Source organism: Eumetopias jubatus, unplaced genomic scaffold, assembly GCF_037043125.1.
Source record: "Eumetopias jubatus isolate StellerSeaLion01/CBP00866 unplaced genomic scaffold, mEumJub1_p1.0 scaffold_12, whole genome shotgun sequence".
Classification (NCBI taxonomy): domain Eukaryota; kingdom Metazoa; phylum Chordata; class Mammalia; order Carnivora; family Otariidae; genus Eumetopias; species Eumetopias jubatus.
In genome coordinates, this window is record NW_028274818.1 from 63,975,622 (window position 1) to 64,002,177 (window position 26,556).

At 40.4% G+C, this 26,556-nt stretch overlaps 1 protein-coding gene across 5 annotated transcripts in view; it reads left to right on the forward strand.

Annotated features, from left to right (window-relative positions):
- The first annotated feature begins 1,139 nt into the window (after positions 1-1,139).
- DRC8 (dynein regulatory complex subunit 8) overlaps positions 1,140-26,556 on the forward strand; it is a 112,367-nt gene continuing 86,950 nt past the window's right edge. For 2 of the 5 annotated variants that reach the window (XM_028111847.2, XM_028111850.2), the window contains exon 1: positions 1,140-1,328. In XM_028111847.2, the coding sequence (XP_027967648.1) occupies positions 1,298-1,328 (31 nt within the window). In that variant the 5' untranslated portion in view covers positions 1,140-1,297. Of the gene's footprint in view, positions 1,329-1,875; positions 4,938-23,920; positions 24,003-26,556 lie in introns of those variants that run through there. The other 3 variants (XM_028111845.2, XM_088017178.1, XM_088017177.1) reach the window with 3 other exon arrangements.

The window sequence follows — 26,556 nt, forward strand, 5'->3', positions numbered from 1 at the left end:
CAACCTGAGCCCAGAGCTGAGGTTTTCCTACGTTTATTTCAAAGCCCTTCATTATCTGTATGCAAAGAGGGCGTCTTTAAAAACAAACTACTAGACTATAATGACTACGAAATTTAAATATTATGTGAACGCTAATGATTACTCTCCCGTATTCTGGGAAGTCCAGAATTTACTGTAAACAACCGTATTCATTTTATGTAAGTACCTATCCTCTAACAGAAGCCATTTTGCGATGATTCAATAGTTTCGCATCAATTTCAAAGAGAATGCGGGTAATAGCACCAAATGAGTATATTCTATAGAAAAAATAGTTATTTTAATTAAAAACAGTTTGCTTTCGGGCTTACTGAGCGATTACAGGAACAGAATAAAAGGAGCATGACAAGTATGTTAAGAAAATCAGCACATACTAGTACCTTGTACTCTGAAGGCTTCAACATTTAGTTAACAGTTCATACATTTTCACATAACGTCCTTTAAGCTAGCACGCGAATGCACTTAAAAATCATCCAAGATTAGCTTTAAAATCTTATATTCGTTTGAACCACAAAATTCAAAAAATCATTTCAGAAAGAAAACGTTCTAGTAGAACGAGCTTATCCTTAAGCCGAGACAAAAATCTAACATCCTGCGACAGCTGCCAAGTTGCAGAAACGCGGGAGGTACAACTTCTCCGTAGTAACCTTAGCTGGAGGTCACGTCAAACCTCACGAGCTAGGACATTTAACGTCGGTGTCGAGGCGGCCGGGCGGGCACGTCTCCGTTGCCATGAGAACCTTCCAGTTTGTGTCAGCAACTGCCGCCTTGACGACGCCGTGTTTGCTCGGCTGCCCCGAGCTCGCGCCGCCGCCGCCCGCCCCGGGGGTGCCGGCTGGGGTGCCCCCCGCGCCCGCCCGGCGTCCCGGCCTCCGGGGCAGCCGCGAGGTCCGACCCCGGCTCTCCGGCCGCGTTTTCAAGTCCGTAGTGAAAAACCCGCGCGGCGCCACGTCGTAGCCACGGGCGGGGAGGGCGCCGGGCCTGCGAGTCCCCACGCGGGTCAGGAGGGAAGGCAAGGCCTGGGGCTCTGCCACTCCCTCGTCCCCCAAGGCCGGAGTGGGCCGGGAGGGGGAGGGGACGGGGACGCGTCTGGGGGGAGGGGCGGGCGCGCGCTCGGAGCCTTCCCCCGCTCCCCAGCCCCCGCCCTGGGGGTTCGGAGCCGCCGGTGCCCCAGGCCAGACTCGCGCGGGGGCTGGAGGGGCAAGGACGCCGCGTCCTAGGGTGACGCCAGGCATCTCCCGGGCGACGGCTCCGCAACAAGATGGCGGACGATAAAGAAAGGGAAGGCACAGGTAAGAGCCGCCCGCCGCGACCCGGGCCCGCATTGGCGCGCCGGGCGGGGTGGGCCGCCCTCCAATGGAGTCTGCCCCGCGGGGAGAGGGCCCACAGGGCAGGGGACCACTGACGCGCCCTGCAGCGGAGGCCGCCCTCCCCGGCGCCCGCAGCCTCCCAGCCCACGCCTGAGCCCCGCCCCCTCCCTCCTCTTGTCCCCACCCTCCTTCCCCTCCCCCACCGCCCCCCTCCTCGGGAGAAGCGAGCAGCGGCTCCACCGGGCGAGGCCGATAATGGCGTCCCTGTTCGCGGCCGCCGGCGCCCCACCTCCACGGCTTCGCCCCGGCCTCTGTGCCGCAGGCGCCACGCCGGCGGCTGCCGGGCTGCGGGCACCCGGGGCGGCCCGGGGGAGGGACCGGCTCTGGCCGCCCGCGTCCGGCGGACCCTCGGGCCGCTCCGAAGCCCCGCTCGGCGGGAACGCGCCCGCCGCCTCCATTTTGCCTGTTCGGTGGAGACGTGAGGAGACGTGGGGGGACGGTCTCCGGCTCGCGGGCGCCCCCTCCGCGCCTGCAGCCTCGGAAACGCGCGCCCGTGGGGGGCTGGTCGGAGCACCCGCGCTCGGCCGCGTGAGGAGGGCCGGAGAGCAGCCCGGAGGCGGCGGTTGGGCTGCGGGCGCGCCGGCGGAACCCTGGCCATCCAAGTTGAGCGGCGACCCTGGACGTTGTGCCAGTGCCAACCCGAGCCTCGGGCCCCTTCCTCGGTCGCTCAAAAGTAACACTCTGTGTATGTGTGCTCACTGGCACAGTCGTGTAAACCGGTCAAACCGTCGAGGTAAACATCTTAGAACTGAAAGTATACTCCGTTCCTGTTTCCTCTCTGGGGTACTGCAAACACCGTCACGTGGGACTTTTCTCAGCCTGCAGCCAAGTGTAATCGACTTAACACTTACAAGTGCAGACACCAGCCCCGAGGGAGTCAGTCACTTGTTTGGCAAAAATCACAGAAAATCGGCGGAGAAACAGTGGAAACTGTGCCAAAGATCTACCTGTGGTTAAGAGTAATACTATCTGATTTATTTATAGGACTGTTAGTCTGAAGAGTCGGAAGTGTGTTCTAGATGTTACCTTTACTAAGATGGCCTAATTTTTTTATTGTGCGGTCTTAAAAAGTACACCTGAAGGAAGTGATTACTTCTTTTTAAAGTCTAATTTTAAAGGGTTTTATTTTTAGTTTTTTGAGTTTATTTTTGTTTTTTTTAGTAGTCTCTACACCCAGTGTGGGGCTGAACCTCTCGGACGGGAGATCAAGAGTCATATGCTCTTCGAACTGAGCCAGCCAGGCGCCGCTTTAAGACAAATTTTAAAACTCCCCCAGAAAACCAGATGATTTAGTTGTTATTATTTACAAAAAAAAAAGAAATCATTAGCAGATAAGTTAACGTTAATTATGGATATATATATTTTTAAGATTAGGTCAGCACGAGAATGCACTGGATCATGTTGCAAATACAATTCTTCTTTACTTGAAAAATAGCTTTTCTGATTTTTCAGTTTTCAAAAATACTTTTCTACTTAGAATTCAGAGGAAGAAACAGTTCTGTTCGTAAGTATAGAAGTAATGACAAAAGCTGGCTGTCATTCATTCCGTTGGCATATATTTAATGCCTATGAAAGGTGTTCTGATTAGGTGAGAATTTTGAAGGATGCAAAGGTGAAAAGAGCTATCTTCTTTCAAGAAAGGTGAGATCAGTAAAGGAGGTAAGACATCCATGGAGAGGAGAGAACAGTTAGCTGGGCTGGGCAGCCTGTTGGCCAGACCTGTTTCCAGGTGTGTTATATCCCCTTCTGGTCTGTAGACAGCAGCCTGAGCATCCCTGGGAGCTTATCAGAAATGAAGAATCTCAGTCCCTGCCCCTGACCTGCTGAATCAGTCTGCATTTTAGCAGATCTGTAGGTGATCCAGATGCATATTAAAGTTTGAGAAGCCGTGTTATATGGCATGTTTTATTTATTAACAGTTTTTTTTAAGATTTTATTAATTTATTTGGCAGAGACAGCGAGAGAGGGAACACAAGCAGGGGGAGTGGGAGAGGGAGAAGCAGGCTTCCCACTGAGCAGGGAGCCTGATGTGGGGCTTGATCCCAGGACCCTGGGATCATGACCTGAGCTGAAGGCAGATGCGTAACGACTGAGCCACCCAGGCGCCCCTATTCTTAACAATTTTATGAGTTGATTATATTGCAGTTGGTAGGACATGATGAAATGACACCATGTTGCCTGAGGGTAAACTAGCAACTCCTTTGGCAGTTATCATCTTTGTATGGACATAACTGCACTCCTGTATTTGATTCTCAGCTCTGAAGTTTGAGAAATTACACCTAACCAGTTAATCAGAATTGATCAAAGCTTAGGGGTTTCACACAAGCTAACTAATTAATTACGAATTCCATAGGGGTATGTTGATACTTTAACCAGAAAGCTGATCTCAGCAATGTAGTATTTTGTTTTATGAGTATTAAGCTTTTGGTGAGGGTGAATTTATATTTCAAAAAGGTCCTTGATGAGCATGGAATCACACAAAAGAAAGGATAGTTTTGGAGGATATATCCAGTACCCTGTTAAGCTTTAAGAGGAAAGGGACCATTTTCTTTTTTCTTTTTTTAAATTTTTTATTTACATTTAATTTGGTTAACATATAGTGTATTATTAGTTCAGGGGTAGAGTTTAGTGATTCATCAGTTTCATATAACACCCAGTACTCATTAGATATAATGAGTCCTCCTTAATGCCCATCATGCAGTTACCCCATCCTGCCACCCACCTCCCCTCCAGCAACCCTCAGTTTGTTCCCTACAGTTAAGAGTGTCTTATGTCTTGCCTCTGTTTTTTATTTTTTCTCCCCTTCCCCTATGTTCATCTGTTTTATTTCTTAAATTCCGCATGAGTGAAATCATAGGATATTTGTCTTTCTCTGACTTATTTTGCTTAGCATGATACCCTCTAGTTCCATCCATGTTGTTGCAAATGGCAAGATTTCATTCTTTTTGATGGCTGAGTAGTAATCCATTGTGTGTGTGTGTGTGTGTGTGTGTGTGTGTGTGTGTGTGTGTGTCTGTCTGTATACACCACATCTTTATCCATTCATCTGTCTATGGACATCTGGGCTGTTTCCATATTTTGGCTATTGTGGACATTGCTGCTATAAGGAAAGGGACCATTTTCTGATCTGTTACACTCAATGTCTTGAGGAGGTGTTCAGTACTTGGTAGGAACTCAATAATTGAATTTGGAATATTTGAATTAATTAAAGATGTTTATGTTTTAGTTAAAACATTACTTGCTATTTCCTAAAAATCTATTCTATACCCAAAAGTACATATACTATTTTTAGTGGTTTTTTTTTTCTCATTCTTACAGGTAAGCAGTATGCTTCTATTACTTCTGGTTCAACAAACATCTTTTTTAAAAGATTTGTTTGTTTATTTCAGAGAGAGAGAGAGAAAGAAGGGAGGGGCAGAGAGAATCTCAAGCAGACTCCCCATGCGGAGCTCGATTACACAACCCAGACCCATGAGATCATGACCTGAGCTGATACCAGGAGTCGATCACTCAACTGACTGAGCCGTTCAGGTACCCCCTCAACAAGCATTTTTTGAGAGCCAAAGTATTCACTGGCCTGTCTTTAAAAAACAACAATTATAAAAAATCCCCTTTATAGAAATGTACATATATTTTATTTTATTTTTAAAGATTTTATCTGAGGCAGAGAGCACAAGTGGGCAGGGGAGTCAGAGGGAGAGGGAGAAGCAGACTCCCTGCTGAGCAGGGAACCCAATGTGGGACTCGATCCCAGGACACAGATCATAACCTGAGCTGAAGGCAGGTGCTTAAAGGACAGCCACCCAGGCGCCACCCCCGCCTTTTTTAAAAAAAGATTTTCATATATTTTGAATAGTTCATCTTTAATCTTCAGATTTTTTAAAGTTATAAAGGAAGATTAAGCTTCTGGATTTATATCATATCTAGCTCTTCAACATTTAGGGATTAATCTTGGTAAAAGTACTGAGAACCTTGGTAATAAAAATTAACTATGACAGGCTATTATGTTCTATTTATAATAGTTTCCTATAAGATTATATACACTGAAGTTCTCTTCCTTTGTAGCATTTTTGTGCTTTAACATAAATTATTTTTTCTTAGGGATGGGTGGGTGGCTCAGTCGGTTAAGCATCTTCCTTTGGCTCAGGATCCCAGGGTCCTGGGATTGAGTTTGCTTCAGGCTCCTTGTGCATCAGGCTCCTTGCTCAGCAGGGAGCCTGCTTCTCCCTCTGCCTCTGCCTGCCCCTCCCCCTGCTTGTGCTTGCTCTGGTCTCTGACAAATAAATAAATAAAATCTTAAAAAAAAATTTATTTTTTCCTAGATTAAAAAATGCATATAGTTATGTTAGCTAACAAAGAAAGGAATTTAAATTTTATTTTTTATTTATTTTTTATTTTTAAATATTTTATTTATTTATTTGACAGAGAGAGACACAGAGAGAGAGAGGGAACACAAGCAGGGGGAGTGGGAGAGGGAAAAGCAGGTTTCCCGTGGACCAGGGAGCCGGATGTGGGGCTCGATCCCAGGACCCTGGGACCATGACCTGAGCCAAAGGCAGATGCTTAATGACTGAACCACCCAGGCGCCCCAGGAATTTAAATTTTAGAATCAAGTTAATTTTAAAGAGTTAATTTTGTTTTACTGAAAGAATGTTTGAAATGGGATAGCAAAAATTGTTTTTGAAGTTCTATTATTTCTCCCAAGTTTGCTCAGCCAGAACATTTTTTTCCTTTTCCTTCTGTTTAGTTTTGTTTAAATAGAGAATCAACGCAATTATTGATTCTTTGAATCTTTTAATCTTATTGTTTCTATCTCCTCGAGAATTTTACATAGGACTGCAAGGAACTTCTGTTTGTAATTAGAATCATGTCTAGGAAACAAACTGCTTAGGAATAAAATCCTCTAACTTTTGGCAGGCCAAAGGAACTTTGTCAGTTTTTTTTAGTAAGCCTCAGATACTTAAAGCTTGCTTAGGATTTACTATTTTTGTATAAAAATATTGTTCATTTCTTTGCATTACTTGGTAAAGTGCCTCCAATTCAACTATCAACTCCTACTAAATGGTAGAGGTTTTACAACTTTTTGTTTGTTTATTTCTTTGTATTGTGCCATTCCTCTGAAAACCCAATATTTGAAAATCTAAGGTAAAAAACAAACTACAGGTGGATATTACTTTTTAAAAAGGGAACTATTGATAGTACAGGGTATACTATGGAGTAGTAGAAAAGTGGAGTAAGACCTCAATTTCCCCAAGCTCTGTCTGATCTTAGCCAAGATGCTAGACCATAGGAGCCTCCAGTTCCTCAAATGTAAAGTGGGAAAGATTTTACCTACTTCATAATGTTGGTATAATGGAGATGGTGTCGTCTTACTCATCTTTATATCCCCCAGCACCCACCATGATGCCTGGCAGTAAAGAAATGCTGAATAAATAGAAAGGGAAGTGCTTGGCACGTTCTAGGAGATAAGTAGCTATTAGTATATGTGTGGCATGGAATCTAGGAGTTAAGAAAAACTTAAATCTAAGTCTTACCAATTGTCGATCACACGTGATGCATTCACGCCTATTTTGGGGGCCATTTAATAGTTTTCTCCTTGTTTTAGATGGATAACAATCTAGGTAGAGACTAACTGAAGAAGAAAACTAACTTACCGACAATTTATTTCCTCGAATTCAGAATAAAACTTGGAGAAAAATTGGACTGAAATTTATCTTTGTACTTACCTATAAAAATCGGTCAAGAAAATTCATACTTGAAAAAGTCAAATGGACAATGAGATAGCACTTCACACCCATTAGAAAAATTAGTGTTGGCGAGATGTGGAGAAATCGGAGCCCTTGTGTGCTGTTGATGGGCATGTAAAATGGTACAGCTGCTGTGGAAAATAATATGGCAGTTCCTCAAAAATTCAGATATTGAATTACCATATGATCCAGCAAATCTACATCTGGCTTTATACCCAAAATAACTGAAAGCAGGAACTTGAATAACTATTTGTACACCCATGTTCATAGCAGTATTAGCCACAGTAGTCAAAAGGTAGAAGCAACTCAAGTGTCCATCAGTGGATGGTTAAACAAAATGCAGTGTAATCATACACTGCAATATTATTCGTCTTTAAAAAGGAAAGAAATTCTGACTTAATGCTACCACAAGGCTGAATCTTGAAGATTCATGGGATCATGACCTGAGCGAAAGGCAGATGCTGAACCTACTGAGCCACCCAGGCACCCCAATTTATTTATTTTAGATAGAGCAAGGGTGAGTTGGGCTTGGAAGGGGAAAGGGAAGGGACAGAGGGGGAGGAATATGGACAAGCAGACTCCGCAATGATCGCAGAGCTGAAGCAGGGCTGGATTGGATTACCAGATCACAACGTGGGTTGAAATCAAGAGTCCAACACTCAACCGGAAAGTCTCACAATTTTAATGTCATTTCTCCAAAAGCTTTAAAATCCTAAATATCCTAAATATTTTATATCCTAAATATAAAAACTATTTTTATATATAGTTTTAAAGATTTTATTTATTTATTTGACAGAGAGATAGAGCCAGAGAGCACAAGCAGAGGAAATGGCAGAGGGAGAGGGAGAAGCAGGCTCTGCACTGAGCAGGGAGCCCGATGCGGGACTTGATCCCAGGACCCTGGGATCATGACCTGAGCCGAAGGCAGATGCCTAACCATCTGAGCCACCCAGGCGCCCACTATTTTTATATTTTAAAATCCGTACACTAACTATAAATTATTCTTACCCATTTGTGAACACATGTTTACTACATCCTATACCTGACAGTGCTTTGTAAACCTCTAGTATGTGTTTTATAGATACTAAGAGTGTAATAAAATAACTTATTTTTTAAATGCGGCAATAAATTTGGACTCTAAAACCTGGGCTTGAATTTGCATACTGCTTTTTTTCAGATTTTACTTGGGTGTGTCACTTAATTTCTCTGAACTTCAGTTCAAAGAGTTCCCAGTCTAATAAGCACTAAATTCTGAAGTGGGCACTGGATGAAATGCTTTTACATGAATTAGGTCATTTAATCCTTCCAACAAACCTATGTGATAGATGCCTCTGTTAATATCCTTTTTACAAATGAAGAAACGGGCTCAGTTTCAGCCACAACAGGTTAAGAGTTTGGGAAGTCATCACTTCTATCACTATAAACTGGAAGAAACACTTGGTAATTTTGGCAAATTGCTGGAGGCTACGTGAAATACCGAGTGTGAGAAACTCCCTGGGAGCCTGTAGTCCTAGGAGATGCCTCACATACTCTTGGGTTTTGCTTCCAGGAAACCTACCGGGTCACCTGGTAAAGAGCCAAGAAAGACCCCATGTTGCTCTAGCAGGGGGAGGGGGAAGGTAAACATTTTGAAATCTCCTCAGAGCATTCCGCATAACAAAGACCTACACTCCAGGTGGAAAATCTCATCTGAGGGGAGCGGGAGAAGCTAAAAAACACTTGTGAAGGTCACAGCCCAGAGACAAGTCCAGTAAAAGACTAAAGTTTGAATATGAGGTAGAATGCTTCCCTTTACTTACACTTTACCACCACATCACAGAGTTGTAGTACAATAATAGTGGATTACAGCTGAAATGTGTGTGGTACACACTATTTAAGGAGGAGTCCTTAGAGGAATCTGGCACCCACAGCTATAGCAAACATTAAACACAGCCCTATTCTTAGCCAAATTGTTATGAAGCCTCTTGACTGACTGTCTTAGTTCCTATTACTTGAGTGTTACATCTGGCTTTCAACAAAAAATTAGAAGGCATGCAAAAAGCAAAAACACCATCTGAGATCAAGTAAGCATAAGAACTAAACTCAGATCTGCGATACATATCTTGGAATTATCAGATTGGGATTTAAAAGAACTATGAATAATGTGTTTAGGGCTTTAATGGAAAAAGACAACATTCAAGAACAAATGGGTAGTATAAGCAGAGACATGAAACTCTGAAGGAATCAAAGGGAAATGTTAGAAATCCAATGCAGTGGAACAGAAGAAAACCTTTGATGGGTCCATCAGTAGACTCAACATTTCTGAGGAAAGAATGATAGAACTTGAAGATTTCAATAGAAACTTCGAAGCTGAAATGCAAAGAGAAAAAAGAATGAAACAAAAAAACAGCATCCGAGAGCTGTGGGACAATTTCAAAAGGTGTAAAACCCACACAACTGGAATACCAGAGGGAAAAGAATGAAAGAATGGAGCAGAAGAAATGTTTGTAGCGGTAATGGACAATTTTTTTCCCCAAATGTCCCGAGACACACCAAAGCAGATCCAGGAAGTTAAGAGAACACCAAACAGGGTAAAGAGCAAAATATCTATGCCTGGGCGTATCCTAGTCAAACTGCAGAAAACCAAAGACAACAAGAAAATCTGGAAAGAAGCCAGAGGAAAACAATCACCTTACCTGGACTTTGTCAGAAACCATGGAAGCCAGGTCAGAGTGGAGTGAAATAGTTGAAGTGTTGAAAGATGAGACCAAGTTATTTTTTAAATAATCAATATTGAGTAAGATACCGTCCAAGGTCACTAGCTACATGGTGGAGCAAGGGCTCCATTCAAGTCTGACTCCAAAGCCAATGTCCTTAGCCTCTGTGCCTCACATAGAGAAGTCAAGTGGAAATTTATATAAGGAAGAAAATAAATAAAGATAAAATTCATCCATCATCTCATTATCTAGAGCAGTACTCAAACTTAAGTGAGCATCACAATCACAGAGAGGGGTTGTTAAAACATAGATTGCTAAGCCCCCAGGCCAGAATTTCTAAAGCAGAGGTCTGGGGTGGGAGTGTGAGAATTTGTGTTTCTACCAAGTTACCATAGGATGGGGCTGCTGTTAAAAACCATTGATCCACAATCTAGAATAAAGTTTGCCATTTTAACATTTCTTTCCAGATTATTTTTCTTGGCAGATTTGTTTTTCATTTGTTTCATATAGTTGATATTGTATATAGTTTTATATTTAACTTTTTCACTTACTGTTATAAGCACTTTCCCATGTCATAAGTGTCTCTCAAACACATCATTTATAATAGCAGCATTCATCATTATTTATGGAACATATTTAGTTAAGCTTTCCCTGACTGTTGGCTGTTTAGCTTGTTTCCAAATTTTCTGTGCTATAAATAATGCTGCAGTCAGTGTTGGTCTACAAAGATCTTTTGATCTTTGATCAGCTTTGATCCCCATCCTCTACCCGCTTTGGGAAAATAATTTCACTTAATCTCACCTCTGTTGGTTCTAACCAGGTACTAACAGAGGTAACTAATTTCTAAATTCTATGAGTACCTTGTGATCCTTTTATACTAATTAATTCTTTTTCAATTTTTTGTAATCAAAGGCACGTAATTGCCAGAGTTTATGATCAGTGAAAGATATGTATTTGTTTGTCTATCCTATTGTAGTAGAAACTCTATGAAGTCAAGAGACTGTTTCATTTACTGCTGAATCCCTGGAATTTAGGACAGTGTGGAGGATGTAGTAGTCACTGTAAATATTTGTTGAGTGAATGAATGAACCAGGAGTAACACATTGAGTAAAGAAATTTAATGTCACCCTTCATGGTCTCATTATGGGTAAATGTATTTTTCAGTTAACCTTTAAAAAAATATTGAAAATAGCTCGGAGCTACCCCCATTACATTTGGAAAGGCACTCAGACTGAAACATATTTAATCTAACCTCATAAAAAGCTAGAATGACACTTCCACTTCACCATGGTGATTGAGCACACATGTTTATTTTTACCCTTCTTGAAACCCCACTAGAATGACAGTAAAGGACTTAAAAAAGGCATAGACCTACAAGGGTAGGGAGAGTGGGAGAGGAGATAATAGCAGTTTGTAAAGACATTAGAAGAAGAGAATAAAAAAAGGTTAGAAGAGGGCATAATAAATTATTTTTTTAAAGATTTTATTTATTTATTCATAAGAGACAGAGAGAGGCAGAGGGAGAAGCGGGCTCCCCCCTGAGCAGGGAGCCCGATGCGGGACTCGATCCCAGGACCCTGGGATCATGACCTGACCGAAGGCAGACGCTTAACCATCTGAGCCACCCAGGCGCCCCGGGCATAATAAATTATTAAATGGATGGACGAGTGGCCACTAGCCTAGCAGAACCAAAGGAAAGAAAAGTCTATAGAGGAAGGAGCCAAAAAGGAACAAACCAAGTGGAGCTGTAGGACCCTGGGGAGGCTCAGGATTGGCAGCAGCAACCATCACTGAAGGCATGTGTGAGGCTAATTATGGGAGGTTTGGGTTGAAGCCCTAGGCAAGTGGTTGGATCTCGCATCCCTTGGAATAACCAGGTGATCACTTCCCTTCCACCCATGCAGGAGACTCTCTGATTATTTTTTTTAGAGAGGTAGGGGTGGGCAGAGGGAGAAGGAGAGAGAAAATCTTAAGCAGGCTCTCTGCTCAGCACGGAGCCGGGCACGGGGCCCAGTCTCATGACCCTGAGATAATGACCTGAGCAGAAATCAAGATCAGATACTCAACCAACTGAGCCAGCCAGGTGCCCCTCTCTGATGACTTCAAATCAGAGAGACAGGATTTAGGGATGCCAGCACTGTGGATGGTAGGGGGTGATGTGCCATCATTATTATTATTTACCATGTTTGATATAGTAGCTGAAATATTATTAAAGTTTGTGTGAAACTCAGTTATCATCACATAGATTAAATCTTCTGAATAGAACCCAAGATAATAAACCTGAAAAGTAGTATGTCGAATAGGTTGTCAAAGAGATGGGGATTTGAAATTCTCAGATTTGTACTGATGATTACGTTATAAAGTAGTTTAAGTACTAAAAACTTCAAAAGAAAAGTGAAAGGGAATCCAGAGATTAAAAAACTTCAAGAGAAATCAGTAAATAAGATGGAATTTCATATGAAACTGGGATATAATCAAATGAGAGGGAATTATCTCAAATATGGCCTCAGTTTCAGTGACTTCGATCTGTTATACTTTGGCTGCACACCTCCATAGCTAAACCGGAGACCGCCATAATCTAGAATTGTGACGCCTTTGACATCTTAAATTCTTGGATGGTATCTTATTCAATATTGATTATTTAAAAAATAACTTTGTAATTTTTTGAAATAATTCAAACTTGGTGAAAAATTGCAAAAATAGCACAAAGAATACCCACATTCCCTTTACCCAAATTCAGAAATTTCAACATTTTGCCACATTTTTATCAGTCTCTCATATATACTATAATAATGTATTTTGTGATATACATTGTAATATCTGTATGATAATGTTATATATATGTGTATTTTTTACTTGAAACTTTTGAGAATATGTTACATACCATTGTGAAACTTTATCCCTTAATACTTTGGTGTGTATTTTCTAGGAACAAAGGTAGCCTGTTCTGTAAAATCTCTACAAAGTTTAACATAGACACCATATTTTCATCGAATTCTACAGTCCACAACCCAATTTTGTCCGTTGCCCCAGCAGTCAAGGGTGCCTGCACTAACATTACCCCTCCACTACAGGTTTGGTCCGGATCACATACTGCACTGACTCTCAGGCCTCTAGTCTCTCATCTAGACCAGTCCATCAGTCTCTCTTTGTCTATCCTGGCCCTGATTGCTTCAGAAAGGGTTTGGGTCATCTGCATGGCTTCATGATCTCATCTGTCTAATCCCCTCAGCTCCCTATTCACTCTGCAAACCTTTTCACTTCCTATATGGCAGAGAAGATATAAGCCATAAGATAGAAATTCTCTCAATTTCCTGACACATACACATTTATCTGTATCTACCGGATTGTGAAAGCCTCCGAAATGGTTTACTTGTTTTCATTTCCCATACTGAAAATCTGGTTATCTGGTTATGAATCCTCTACCTAAAACCCTGTAATGTTTTCCCATTGCCTCAGGACAGACTAAACTCTAACAGAGTAGACTAGGATATTTTGTTTCTCCAGGTCCTTTTCTGATCACATGTCTGGCACCACCCTCCACGCGTTCTACACTTCTTCATAATGAACAGTTTGTTGTTCCCATCATGGCAGTGGTAGGCCTGTGCACATGTTTCCTCATCGTGGGCTTCATTTAATAAATTGTGTCGCTTCGTGGCTAAGAATATGAACTCTAGGAGCATCTGGGTGGCTCAGTTGTTTGATTTTGGGTCATGGGATTGAGCCCCGAGTCAGGCTCTCTGGGGAGTCTACTTGAGATTCTCTCTCTCTCCTCCTCTCCCTGCCCAGCTTGCTCTTGCTCTCTCTCTCAAAATGAATGGATAAATCTTTAAAAACAAACAAACGAAACCATGAAGTCTATAGTAAATCTTTACTGATTCAAATTCTAACTCTGCCACTTAAGAGCCGGGTAACTTCTGGGTAGGTACTGATCTATTCTAATTTCTTCACAAGTCAACTGAGTAAAGTGGAACCTACCTCATATGGTGGCAAAGCATGTAGCAGAGAGCTTCACGTATAGTAAGAACTCTATACGTGTTTTATCAATCATTACTTTCCATGTCAGGCTCTGTGCTCTACATTGGGGGAAGAATTAGATGTGGGCCTTGCCCTCTTAGAGACGATATTACTGTAGAGGAAAGACCTATAATAACATAATTATTTAACTGCATTTGGGATAAGTATGTCAAAAAAGTTCAGGGTTCCAGAAGAGGGACACTTAATTTTTTCTTCAGGGGCTTTGAGTGTGGCAGTCCCTCTTACTAGTTTTCAGCAAAAGGAATGCAAATTCAAGAGGCCGAAGCAATAAAGGAGCCTGGCTTATTAGAGGCATTGAATGAAGGCCAGGGTAGCTGGAATGGAGTCACGTGGTGAGGAGTGATGGGAACTGAGGTTTGCAGAGTAGGCTGAGGCCAGGCCTATTTGATGCCCAGGTTGGAGGGGAGTGGGTGCCAGAGGAAAAGGAAGCCATTAAAGCATTTTAAACAGGGAGATTATACATTTGGTTTATGTTTTTAAAAGGCCACTTGCTAGGGCGCCTGGGTGGCTCAGTCCATTCAACGCCTGCCTTGGGCTCAGGTCATGATTTCAGAGTCCTGGGATCGCTCCAGTGTCAGGCTCCCTGCTCAGCGGGGAGTCTGCTTCTCCCTCTCCCTCTGCCCCTCCCCACTGCTTGTGCGCGCTCTCTCTCTCTCTCTCAAATAAATAAATAAAACCGTTAAAAAAATAAATAAATAAAGGGTCCCTTGCCTGTACTCTGGCAGATGGGAGCAGAGGACAGTGGTGGTGCTTTGGACTAGGTGACAGCAGAGGCAATGACAAAGGTTTTAGAGTCTAAAGATTTTTAATTTCTTTGTATTGGTTGTTGAGATTTGGAGGACAGAGTTATGGGTAAATTAGCACCTCCTCATTTCAACTTCTGACTCCTTCTGATGTCTACCTTAGACTGGATGCCCCCTTGTGCTTACCTAGTACTGTGCTGAGCGCTTGCCCCCAGTGTTAGCACATCTACTGCTAGTTTGCTGTAGCTGGTTTGTTTTCCTTTTAAATTGGAACATATTTGTAGTAGACGGTCAATAAACATTTCCTAAGGGCGCCTGTGTGGCTAAGTCAGATTAAGCGTCTGCCTTCGGCTCAGGTCGTGATCCCAGGGTCCTGGGATCGAGTCCTGCATGGGGCTCCCTGCTCAGCGGGAAGTTCGCTTCTCCCTCTGCCCCTCACCCCGCTCATGCTCTCTCTCTCTCAAATAAATAAATAAAATCTTAAAAAAAAATACGGTAAAAAAAATTTGCTAAATGAAAGCTAGATGAGTAAATACAGTATGACAGTTTTAAGCCAGGTGTTTTAGTGGTATAGTGTCTTTGGATCAAGTTGATTATAAAATAAGAATTCAGTAAGAACTACTCCCTCCCCTCCTCAAAAAAAAAAAAAAAAAAAGACAAATTGGGTTCTTGACTTTTTAAAGACAGAGTATCTCTGGAATAGGTATGGCAGTACCTGAGACAAACAGAACAATAATGTTATTTGTGCTTCTTGTTAATTAACCTTAGGGGCATTTCTTTACCTACTTTGCTGTATGTTTTATACAGTTCTCATGGTAAGGATTCCTCTTGGGACTTATTATTTCATGTTAATTTCTGTAGCTGGGGCTTTGAGCACCTGGTTAAATATTTAAGTATGTATAAGACATCTTAGGTTTAGGAAAGAACTGAGCTGTACTATTTGTTTATAACTCCACTTTATAGAGACACCTGGCTGGTTCAGTCATTAGAGTGTGTGACTCTTGATCTTGGGGTTATGAGTTCAAGTCCCACTTAACAAACAAACAAAATACTCCGCTCTATAACCTTAAGTGATATGACTTTTATTTTGGTTATGACAGCTCCTTCTGTATTTATTATCATTAGTTTCTTTTTTTGAAATTAAATGTAACTTTTTTTTTCTTTCTATGGTTTGATTTTAATTTGGTACGATAGCTAATTTTTAGCGTTTGCATTCCCATTGCTGAAAAGCAAATACAATGTCAAATCATTGGCGTTGGTAGTGTCTAATATGGAATTTTTTAAAATTAATTTTTTAATTTTAATTCCTGTATAGTTAATATATGGTGTTATCTTATCTTCTGGTGTACAATATAGTGATTCAGCACTTCCATACATCACCCTGTGCTCATCACAAGTGCCCTCCTTAATCCCCATCGCCTGGTTCCCCCATCCCCCCACCCACCTCCTCTCTGGTAATCATCAGTGTGCTCTCTATAGTTAAGGTCTGTTTCTTGATTTCTCTCTCTCTCTCTCTCTCTCATTTTTCCTTTGCTCATTTGTTTTGTTTCTTATATTCCACATATGAGTGAAATCATATGGTATTTGTCTTTCTCTGACTTATTTCGCTTAGCATCATACTCTCTATCTTCATTATGTTGTTGCAAATAGCAAGATTTCATGCTTTTTAATGGCTGAATAATATGCCATTGTACATATTCCATATATATATATACATATATACATATATATACATCTTTATTCATTTATTGATGGACACTTGAGCTACTTCTGTAGTTTGGCTATTATAAATAATGCTGCAGTAAACATAGGGGTGCATGTCTCCCTTTGAATTAGTGTTTCTGTATTTTTTGGGTAAATACCCAGTAGCTTAATTACTGTGTTGTAGGGTAGTTCTATTTACTAACTTTTTAAAAGAACCTCCATACTGTTTTCCAGAGTGGCTGCACCAGTTTGCAGTCCCATGAACAGAGTATGAGAGTTCCTTTTGCTTCACATCCTTGCCAACACCTATTGTTTCTTGTGTTGTTGATTTTATTTTATTTATTTATTTTTAAAAGATTTTATTTATTCAGTTGACACAGAGAGAGAGAGCACAAGCAGGGGGAGCAGTGGAGGGAGAGGGAGAAGCAGACTCCCCTCTGAGCAGGGAGCCCAATGCAGGATTGATCCCAGGACCCTGAGATCAGGACCCAAGCCGAAGGCAGTCGCTTAACCGACTGAGCCACCCAGGCGTCCCTGTGTTGTTGATTTTAGCCATTCTGATAGATGTGAGGTGATACCTCATTGTAGTTTTGATTTGCTTTTCTCTGATGGTGTGTGATGTTGAACATCTTTTCATGTGTCTGTTGTCCATCTGGATGTCTTCTTTGGAGAAATGTTTGTTCATGTCTTCTGCCCATATTTAATTGGATTCTATTTTTTGGGTGTTGAGTGGTATCAGTTCTTTATATATTTTGGATACTAACCCTTTATCAGATATGTCATTTGCAAATATCTTCTCCCATTCACTAGGTTGTCTTTTAGTTTTGTTGATTGCTTCCTTCATGGTGCAGAAGCTTTTTATTTTGATGAAGCCCCAATAGTTTATTTTTGCCTTTATTTTCCTTGCCTCAGGAGGCATATCTAGAAAAATGTTGCTACAGCCAATGCCGGAGAGATTATTGCCTATGTTCTCTTCTAGGATTTTTATGGTTTCTAGGTTTTATGGTTTACATTTAGGTCCTTAATCCATTCTGAGTTTATTTTTGTGTACAGTGTAAGAAGGTGGTCCAGTTTCATTCTTTTGCAAGTTGCTGTCCAGTTTTCCCAAAACCATTTATTGAAGAGACTGTCTTTTTCCCATTGAATATTCTTTCCTCCTTTGTTGAAGATTAATTGACCATGTAATTGTGGGTTTATTTCTGGGCTCTTTATTCTGTTCCATTGATCTATGTGTCTGTTTTTGTGCCAGTTCCATACTATTTTGATAACTACAGCTTTGTAATATAACTTCAAACCTCAAATTGTGATACCTCCAGTTTTGTTTTTCTTTTTCAAGATTGCTTTTGCTATTTGGGGTCTTCTGTGGTTCCATACACATTTTAGGACTGTTTGTTCTAGTTCTGTGAAAAATGCTGTTGGTATTTTGATAGGGATGGCATTAAATATGTAGATTGTTTTGGGTAGTATAGACATTTTAACAATATTTGTTCTTCTAATCCATGGGCATGGAATGTCTTTCCATAGTTTGTGTCCTCTTCAATTTCTTTCACCATTTTTTTAAAATTTTATTTATGGGGCGCCTGGGTGGCTCAGTCGTTAAGCGTCTGCCTTTGGCTCAGGTCATGATCCCAGGGTCCTGGGATCGAGCCCCGCGTCCTGCTCCCTGCTCAGCGGGGAGCCTGCTTCTCCCTCTCCCAGCTATTCCACCTGCTTGTGTTTCCTCTCTTGCTGTGTCTCTCAAATTTATTTATTTGTCAGAGAGAGGGAACACACAAGCAGGGGGAATAGCAGGCAGAGAGAGAAGCAGCCTCCCCCCTGAGCAAGGAGCCCAACATGGGACTCAATCCCAGGATGCTGGTATCATGACCTGAGCCGAAGGCAAATGCTTAACTGACTGAGCCACCCAGGTGTCCTTCTTTCATCAATGTTTTATAGTTTTCTGAGTACAGGTCTTTCACCTCTTTGGTTAGGTTTATTCCTAGGTATCTTACTGGTTTGGGTGCATTGTAAATGGGATTGTTTTCTTAATTTCTCTTTTTATTGCTTCTTTGGTAGTGTATAGAAATGCAACAGATTTCTGCACATTGATTTTGTAGCCTGCAACTTAACTGAATTCATTTATCAGTTCTAGTAGTTCTTTGGTGGAGTCTTTAGGGTTTTCTTTATATATATAGTATCACGTCATCTGCAAATAGTGAAAGTTTTACTTCTTCCTTACCAATTTGGATGCCTTTTATTTCTTTTTGTTGGTAACACCTAATATGGGATTAAATAGAAAAAGGAATTACTATCTAATGTCTTAACTTGCCTCTAACTGCAATTTCACCAAATAAAATGCATTTTATATTATATTGATATATTAATTTAGCTATATTTCTTTTATAATAAACAAGTCTTCTGTATGTTTATGTAACCTAATGGAGTAGAGACAACTAAAAAATATAAAGAATGTATTTTTAAAGGAGTATAAAACATACATTTTTATTTAATATTTTAAGAAAGATGATTTATTTAACCAATACAAGAATTATAGTATTAAAATATATGTAGTATTATATAGTAATCACTATAATAATATATAGTATTATAGTGAAATATCAACAGATTCCAATATGGTTTATGACTTCATGGAAACTAATGCTAATAATTCTGTGTGAAATTAAATTTTTGCCAATTTTCTCTTTCTATATATGTTTCATGTGAGTGAGTAATAGAAAACTTAGTTTCTTTCAATTAAGAAATCAATCCCATTTAAATTGCACCAAAAACCATAAGATACCTAGGAATAAACCTAACGAAAGAGGTAAAGGATCTGTACTCTAAAAACTACAGAACACTTATGAAAGAAACTGAGGAAGACGCAAAGAGATGGAAAAACATTCCATGCTCATGGATCAAAAGAATAATAAACGTTTTTTTTTAAAGATTTTATTTATTTATTTGAGATAGAGAGTGAGAGTGAGTGAGCACAAGTGGGTTGGGGGCAAAGTGAGGGAGAAGTAGACTCTTCAGTGATCAGGGAGCTCAATGTGGGGCTCCATTCCAGGACCCTAGGATCATGACCTGAGCTGAAGGCAGACACTTAACCAACTAAGCCACCCAGATGCCCCAAGAATAAACATTGTTAAAATGTGTATGCTATCCAGAGCAATCTACACATTCAGTGCAATCCCTATCAAAATACCATCGACATTTTTCACAGAGCTGGAACAAACAATCCTAAACTTTGTGTGGAAACAGAAAAGACCCTGAATAGCCAGGGGAATGTTGAAAAAGAAAACCAAAGCTGGGGGCACCACAATGCCTGACTTCAAGCTATATTACAAAACTGTAATCATCAAGACAGCATGATACTGGCACAAAGACAGACACATAGATCAGTGGAACAGAATAGAGAGCCCAGAAATGGACCCTCAACTCTATGGTCAACTAATCTTCAACAAAGCAGGGAAGCATATTCAATGGAAAAAAGACAGTCCTTTCAATAAATGGTGCTGGGAAAATTGGACAGCCAAATGCAGAATGAAACTGGTCCATTCTCTTACACCATACACAAAAATAAACTAAAAATGGATTAAAGACCTAAATGTGAGACAGTAATCCATCAAAATCCTAGAGGAGAACACAGGCAGTAACCTCTTCGACCTTGGCCGCAGCAGCTTCTTTCAAGACATGTCTCCAAAGACAAGGGAAACAAAAGAAAAAACAAACTAGCGGGACTTCATCAAGATAAAAAGCTTCTGCACATCAAAGGAAACAGTCAACAAAACTAAAAGGCAACCTACGGAATGGGAGAAGATATTTGCAAATGACATATCAGATAAAGGGCTGTTATCCAAGATCTATAAGGAACTTAACAAACTCAACACCCCCAAAACAAATAATCCAGTCAAGAAATGGGCAGAAGACACTAACAGACATTTCTCCAAAGAAGACATACAAATGGCCAACAGACACATGAAAAAGTGCTCCACATCCCTTGGCATCAGGGAAATCCAAATCAAAACCACAATGAGATACCACTTTACACCAGTCAGAATGGCTAAAATTAACAAGACAGGAAACAACAAATGTTGGCAAAGATGTAGAGAAAGGGGAACCCTCTTATACTGTTTGTGGGAATGCAAGCTGGTGTATCCACTCTGGAAAACAGTATGGAGGTTCCTCAAAAAGTTAAAAATAGAGCTACCCTATGACCCAACAATGTATGAAAAGAAGGGGCACCTGCACCCCAATGTTCATAGCAGCAATGTCCACAATAGCCAAACTGTGGAAGGAGCCAAGATGTCCTTCAACAGATGGATAGATAAAGATGTAGTTCATATATAAAATGGAATATTACTCAGCCATCAGAAAGGATGAATACCTACCATTTACATCGATGTGGATGGAACTGGAGGGTATTATGCTAAGTGAAATAAGTCAATCTGAGAAAGACAATTATATAGTTTCATTCATATGTGGAATATAAGAAATAGCGCAGAGGATTATAGGGGAAGGGAGGGAAAACTGATTGGGATGAAATCAGGGAGACAAACCACGAGAGACTCCTGACTCTGGGAAACAAAATGAGGGTTGCAGAAGGGGAGGTGGTGAGGGGATGGGATAACTGGGTGATGGGCATTAAGGAGGGCATGTGATGTGATGACCACTGGATGTTATAGGCAACTGATGAATTATTGAACACTACATCTGAACCTAATGATGTACTATATGTGGGCTAATTGAATTTAAATAAAAAAAACTTAGTTTCTCTCAATCAAATCTATAAACCTTACTTTCCTGAGATACTAAGCAACTTCCCCAAATTAGAAAAACTTAGAAATGATAATGGGTAACTTTGATTGAATATTACTAGAGTTCCGATAGTACATTTCAAAATAACCTTGTGAGATAAATATTCTTGATATTCTCCTTTTTACAGGTGAGAAAAACGGAATATCTGAGCAGTTAGGTAACTTTCAAAAGGTTTACAATGCTAATAAGTGGTGCATTTGTTCTTTAAACCAGCTGGCTCTAGAGTGTATGATCTCAACCACACTGTGCTGCAATTTAGAAGTGGTGGCAAAATTTGTTCAAAGTAAGGTGTTAACAAGTTTTTTTTTTTTTTTTTTTTTTAATTAACTAAAGCCTATGCTGTAGGGCCCCTGGGTGGCTCAGTCAGTTAAGCCTCTGCCTTTGGCTCAGGTCATGATCCCAGTGTACTGGGATCGAGTCCCACGTCGGGCTTCCTGCTCAGTGGGGAGTCTGCTTCTCCCTCTGTTTGCCACTCTCCGTGCTTGTGCTCACTCTCTCCTCTCTCTCTCTGACAAATAAATAAAATCTTAAAAAAAAAAAGCCTATACTTTATTCAAGTTTCCTTAATTTTTACCTAATGTCCCTTTTCTGTTCCAGGATACCGTTTGGGATACTACATTACATTTAGTTGTCTCCTTAGGCTCCACTTGGCTGTGGCAGTTTCTCAGACTCTTCTTGTTTTTGACAGTTTTGAGGATTAGTGGTCCACTGTTTTGTAGAATGCTGCTCTATTGGAATTTGTATAATGTTTTTCTCATGATTAAATCAGGGTTATGGGATTTGGGGAGGAAAACCACAGAGGTAAAGTGCCATTTCCCTAACATTGCATCAAGAGTACAGAGTCTCAGTTTATGTCACTGTTGATATTTACCTGGATCATTTGGCTGAGGTAAGTGTTTGTCAGGTTTTTCCACTGTAAAGATACTCTTTTTTCCTCCTTCCCCTACTGTAGTCTTTGGAAGGAAGTCACTACGCAAAGCTCATACTTAAAGAGTGGGGAGTTTTGCTCTGCCTCCTTGAGGGTAGAGAATTTACATAAATTATTTGGAATCATTCTGCACAAGAGATTTGTCTCATTTATTTATTTGTTTACTCGATCATTGGATATTTATATATATAATATATATATATATATATATATACAGTATAGACTCATGGATATTTATTTTATACTCTGGGTTATAATCCAGTACTACTTTATTTTGTTGCTCAAATTGTCCCAGTTTTGGCTATTGGGAGCTCTTTCAGTTGGCTTCTGTATCCCTTTGATATAGTACCATCAGTGTAATTTTTTTTTTAAAGATTTATTTATTTGAGAGAGAGAACCAGCAGAAGAAGGGGCAGAGGGAGAGGGAGAGAGATTATCTCAAGTAGACTCCCCACTGAGCACAGAGCCCAATGTGGGGCTTGATCCCAGGACCCTGAGATCATGATCTGAGCTGAAATCAACAGTCAGACGCTGAGCCAACTGAGCCACCCAAGCACCCCTGTAATTTGTTTTTTAAAAGTATTTAAATATTTATTTAAATATTTAAAAGTATTTCCTTATTTTCTGGCAGTAAGATACTCTGGGCTCATTCTTTATATTTCTTGCCCTAGTCCTAGGACCAGCCATTTCTCAAAAAGCCTTAGTTCCTTTTTTTGGAGAATGGTACTAGAAACCAAGATTTGGGTGCTAGGCTTGCTCACTGCTACTGGAATGTTATTGCTTCTAGGTGCTCCCTGCTGACAGATCAATAAAATATGTGTTCCTACTAACGTGTGTATATACACATATCTAAAAAGATTTATCTTTGTAGCCATCAGTATCGACATTTAGCTGAACATGAATTCGTAACGATATCTCCAGCTCCAATCCATGATTACATGGATCATTCTAGCCTACCATTGCTTATCAGTAAATTTTCACTCTGGCAGTGAGAAACCTGGCTCCCACCACACACCTAACATTTACTTTATTGTTCAGTTCCAGTATACATGTATAGCAGGGTCAGAATTGTTAACGCATGCGCCTGTGGGAAGCAGCATTATCAACTAGAGCACAGTTCTTATGTGCAGTTCCTTTTGCCTTTAGTCTTACACATCCCACTCATTTCCAAAGTTACTTAGGTCAGAACTTTCCTCTCCCTCTTCCTTCAGTGAGATTGTCTCATACATTTGTTATACAGGTAGTTTCTTGGGACTTGGGACTGCCTTGACCTCCTAAATGACTTTCGTTTTAATTGGCATACCTTAAGGTTCACTCTTTGTTCTATGGGTTTTGACAAATGCAATGTCATGTATCTATTGGGGTAGTATTATACAGAATAGTTTCATCACCCTAAAAAATTCCATCACATATTCCGTCGTCTTCTTCTGCTTCACACCCTTTACAGCTACTCATCTTTTTCCTGCCTCTATATTGTTGATTTTCCAGAATGTCATATTATTGGAATTATACAGTACATAGCCTTTTCAGACTGGTTGTTAGAAATATGTAGTGTTTCAGCATGTCTTTTCCGGGCTTGATAGTTCTTTTTTATCCCTGAATAATATTATAATAAATGGATGGGTCACAGTTTATCCATTCACCTATTGAAGGACATCTTAATTGCTTCCAATTTTTGGCAATTATAAATAAAGCTTCTATAAACATCCAAGTGCAGGTTTTTGTGAAGACAAAAGGTTTCAACTCATATGGGTAAATATCAAGGAGTATGACGAGTCATGTATGTTCAGACTGTGTTAACCATTGTAAGAAACTACCAAACTGCCTTCCAAAGTGGCTATACCATTTTGCATTCTCACAGGCAATGATGAGATATCCTGTTGCTTCACACCTTTGCCAGCATTCGGTTTTACCAGTTTTGTGGATTTTAGCTATTCTAGTAGGTGAGTAGTGGTATCACATTGTTGTTTCAATTTTCAGTTCCTTAATGACATATGATGTTGAGCCTCTTTTCATATGTTTATTTACCATCTGTATATCTTCTTCAGTGAGGTATCTGTTCAGAACTTTTGCCCATTCCCCACCCGAGCTTTAGTGAGGTATAGTTGACAAATAAAATGATAAGATATTTAAAATATGCATTGAGATGATTTGATATATATATATACATTGTGAAAGGATATTTCTCATCTAGTCAGTGAACACCATCACCCACTTACATATGTGTGTGTGCATTTGTCTGTTTGTGTGTATGTGTAGTGAGAATGCCTATTCCCCCCCGAAAGATTTATTTATTCATTAGAGAGAGAGCAAGAGAGAGAGAGAGCGGGCTGAGGGACAGAGGGAGAGGGAGAGAAATCATCAAGTGGACACCCTGCTCTACGTGGAGCCCCATGTGGGGCTCATCCCCAGGACTCCAAGATCATGACCTGAGCCAAAATCAAGAGTCAGATGCCTAGCTGACTGAGCCACCCAGGCACCCTGAGAATGCCTATTTTTAACCTTGGGTTGTTAGTTTCCTTCTTGTGGAGTTAATAAAATAATTTTTAATGAACAATTTCTTTTTAGTATTAGTCTTCCTGATTATCATTCTAGTTGCATCTATTGAGAGCTTAATTACTATGAACAAACTTTATGAGTGGTTCCTTTTTTAAATGGTAATCCTTTTATATACATTATTACATTTATCTTCATAACAACTCTATGAGGTATTATTCTTACTTTACAGATGAAAAAATAGATTAGTAGGAGGTAGGGCCTGTTTGGTCAACATTATCCTGTTACCTGCTATTTAAACTTAATGTTCCAAATTTCTGCAAAATTATGTAAACGTTTTAACATTTATTTAAAATCCGTAAACAAGAATCCATAAGGAAACTGTTTTTTTCTTCACTTTCGGTGCTTTTCAAATCATTTTCATGTAGTTTATAGAAAAAAAAGGGAGATTTTTTTTTTTAATGGTTTTCGTGGTGCAGAAAGTAAAGAAGTTATGAAAATTGACTTTCTGGGCTGATTAATTCAAGAAGAAAATCAGTTGGTTTTCATAGAAGACCTTTCACATTTTGTGACTGTGTGTTTCAAACCACAGAAAAAACAGAGATAGGAAAAGCTGGTGGGGAGCTGAAAACTGCAATAAGCTTTCTTCTAAACCATAAAATGTAGTTGACAGACATCTTTTTATAGACATGTCTGTGATTGCACACTTATTTTAGGCATGAAAATTTTTTCATCGAGGAAAACCTTTCTGTAAAACTTATAAAAGCTGTTTACAGTAAAATAGCAAACTATAACAAGACAGAAATCTACCCAGCTCACTTTGGAGCTCTATTGGACCACATTTCCATAGAAGTGTAGACAACAGTCACGGTAGAACACAATGAAGCCTTTGTTTAGTGAGGAGAAGTTTGTAAATACTACTTCCAAAATAATTTGTCAAACCTTGAATTCTTTATAAAATTGAGAAAGTGGCAAATGCAGATGAGAGAGGGAAGGAAAAGGAAAACTAACCTGATTTAGCAAAATTTGTTAAACAACTACAAATACAGAAATCAAAGAATGAGTTTGACACAGTCCTTGTATTAGTTAAAGATAGCCATGCAACCATTTACCCCCAAACCTAGAAGCTTAAGCCACCAAACACTTAACCATTTCACACAGTTTCCAGATGTAGCTTTAGTGGGTGATTCTGGTTCAGATTTTCTTATAAGTCTGGGGCTCACTGACATGGCTGTTGGCAGGAGGCCTCAGTTCCTTAATGGTTGTTGGCCAGAGGCCTCAATTTCTTGATACATGGGACTCTCCATAGGCCATTTGAGTGTCCTCACAACCTGGCATCTGGCAGAGAGAATCATCTGAGAGACAGGGAGACAGATAGAGGTCCAGACAGAAGCCACAATATCTTGTATAACCTAATTTCAGAAGTGACATATTATTTTTGCCATATTTTTTTGGTGACATAAACTAACACTGATGTAATATTGGAGGTGACTGCACAATAGTGTGAATACCAAGAGGTTGGAGTCATTGGGAACCATCTCAGAGGCTAGCTAGCACAGACTTCCCTCAGACTCCCAACGATCCACATTCCTCCCACATGTAGAGTACACTCACGCACTTCCAAGGCCCACCAAAGTCTCATCCCATTACAGCATGAGGTAAAAGTCCAGAATGTCATATCTAAATCTAGTCTTGGGTGTGGCTGAGGTTCCTTGGCTGTGGCTACTTAAGTATAGCTTCTTGAGTGGATTCTCTCGAGCTGTAGATTTGTGAACTAAAGAGACAAGTTATTTGCCACTTACCATCCCACGTGCAGTGGCAGCATAGGGAAGGATAACCTCCATGGACACTTCTATAAAAAAAGGGGGGAAATAGGAGGCACACAGGAGTTACTGGTGGATAAAAGCCAGCTGCACGAATGTTGGAAGGTTCTTGACCAGGACTTGTTTCTACTGTTCACAAATTATTCTTAGGTGGCTTTTAGCTCTACTGTCTGGGCTC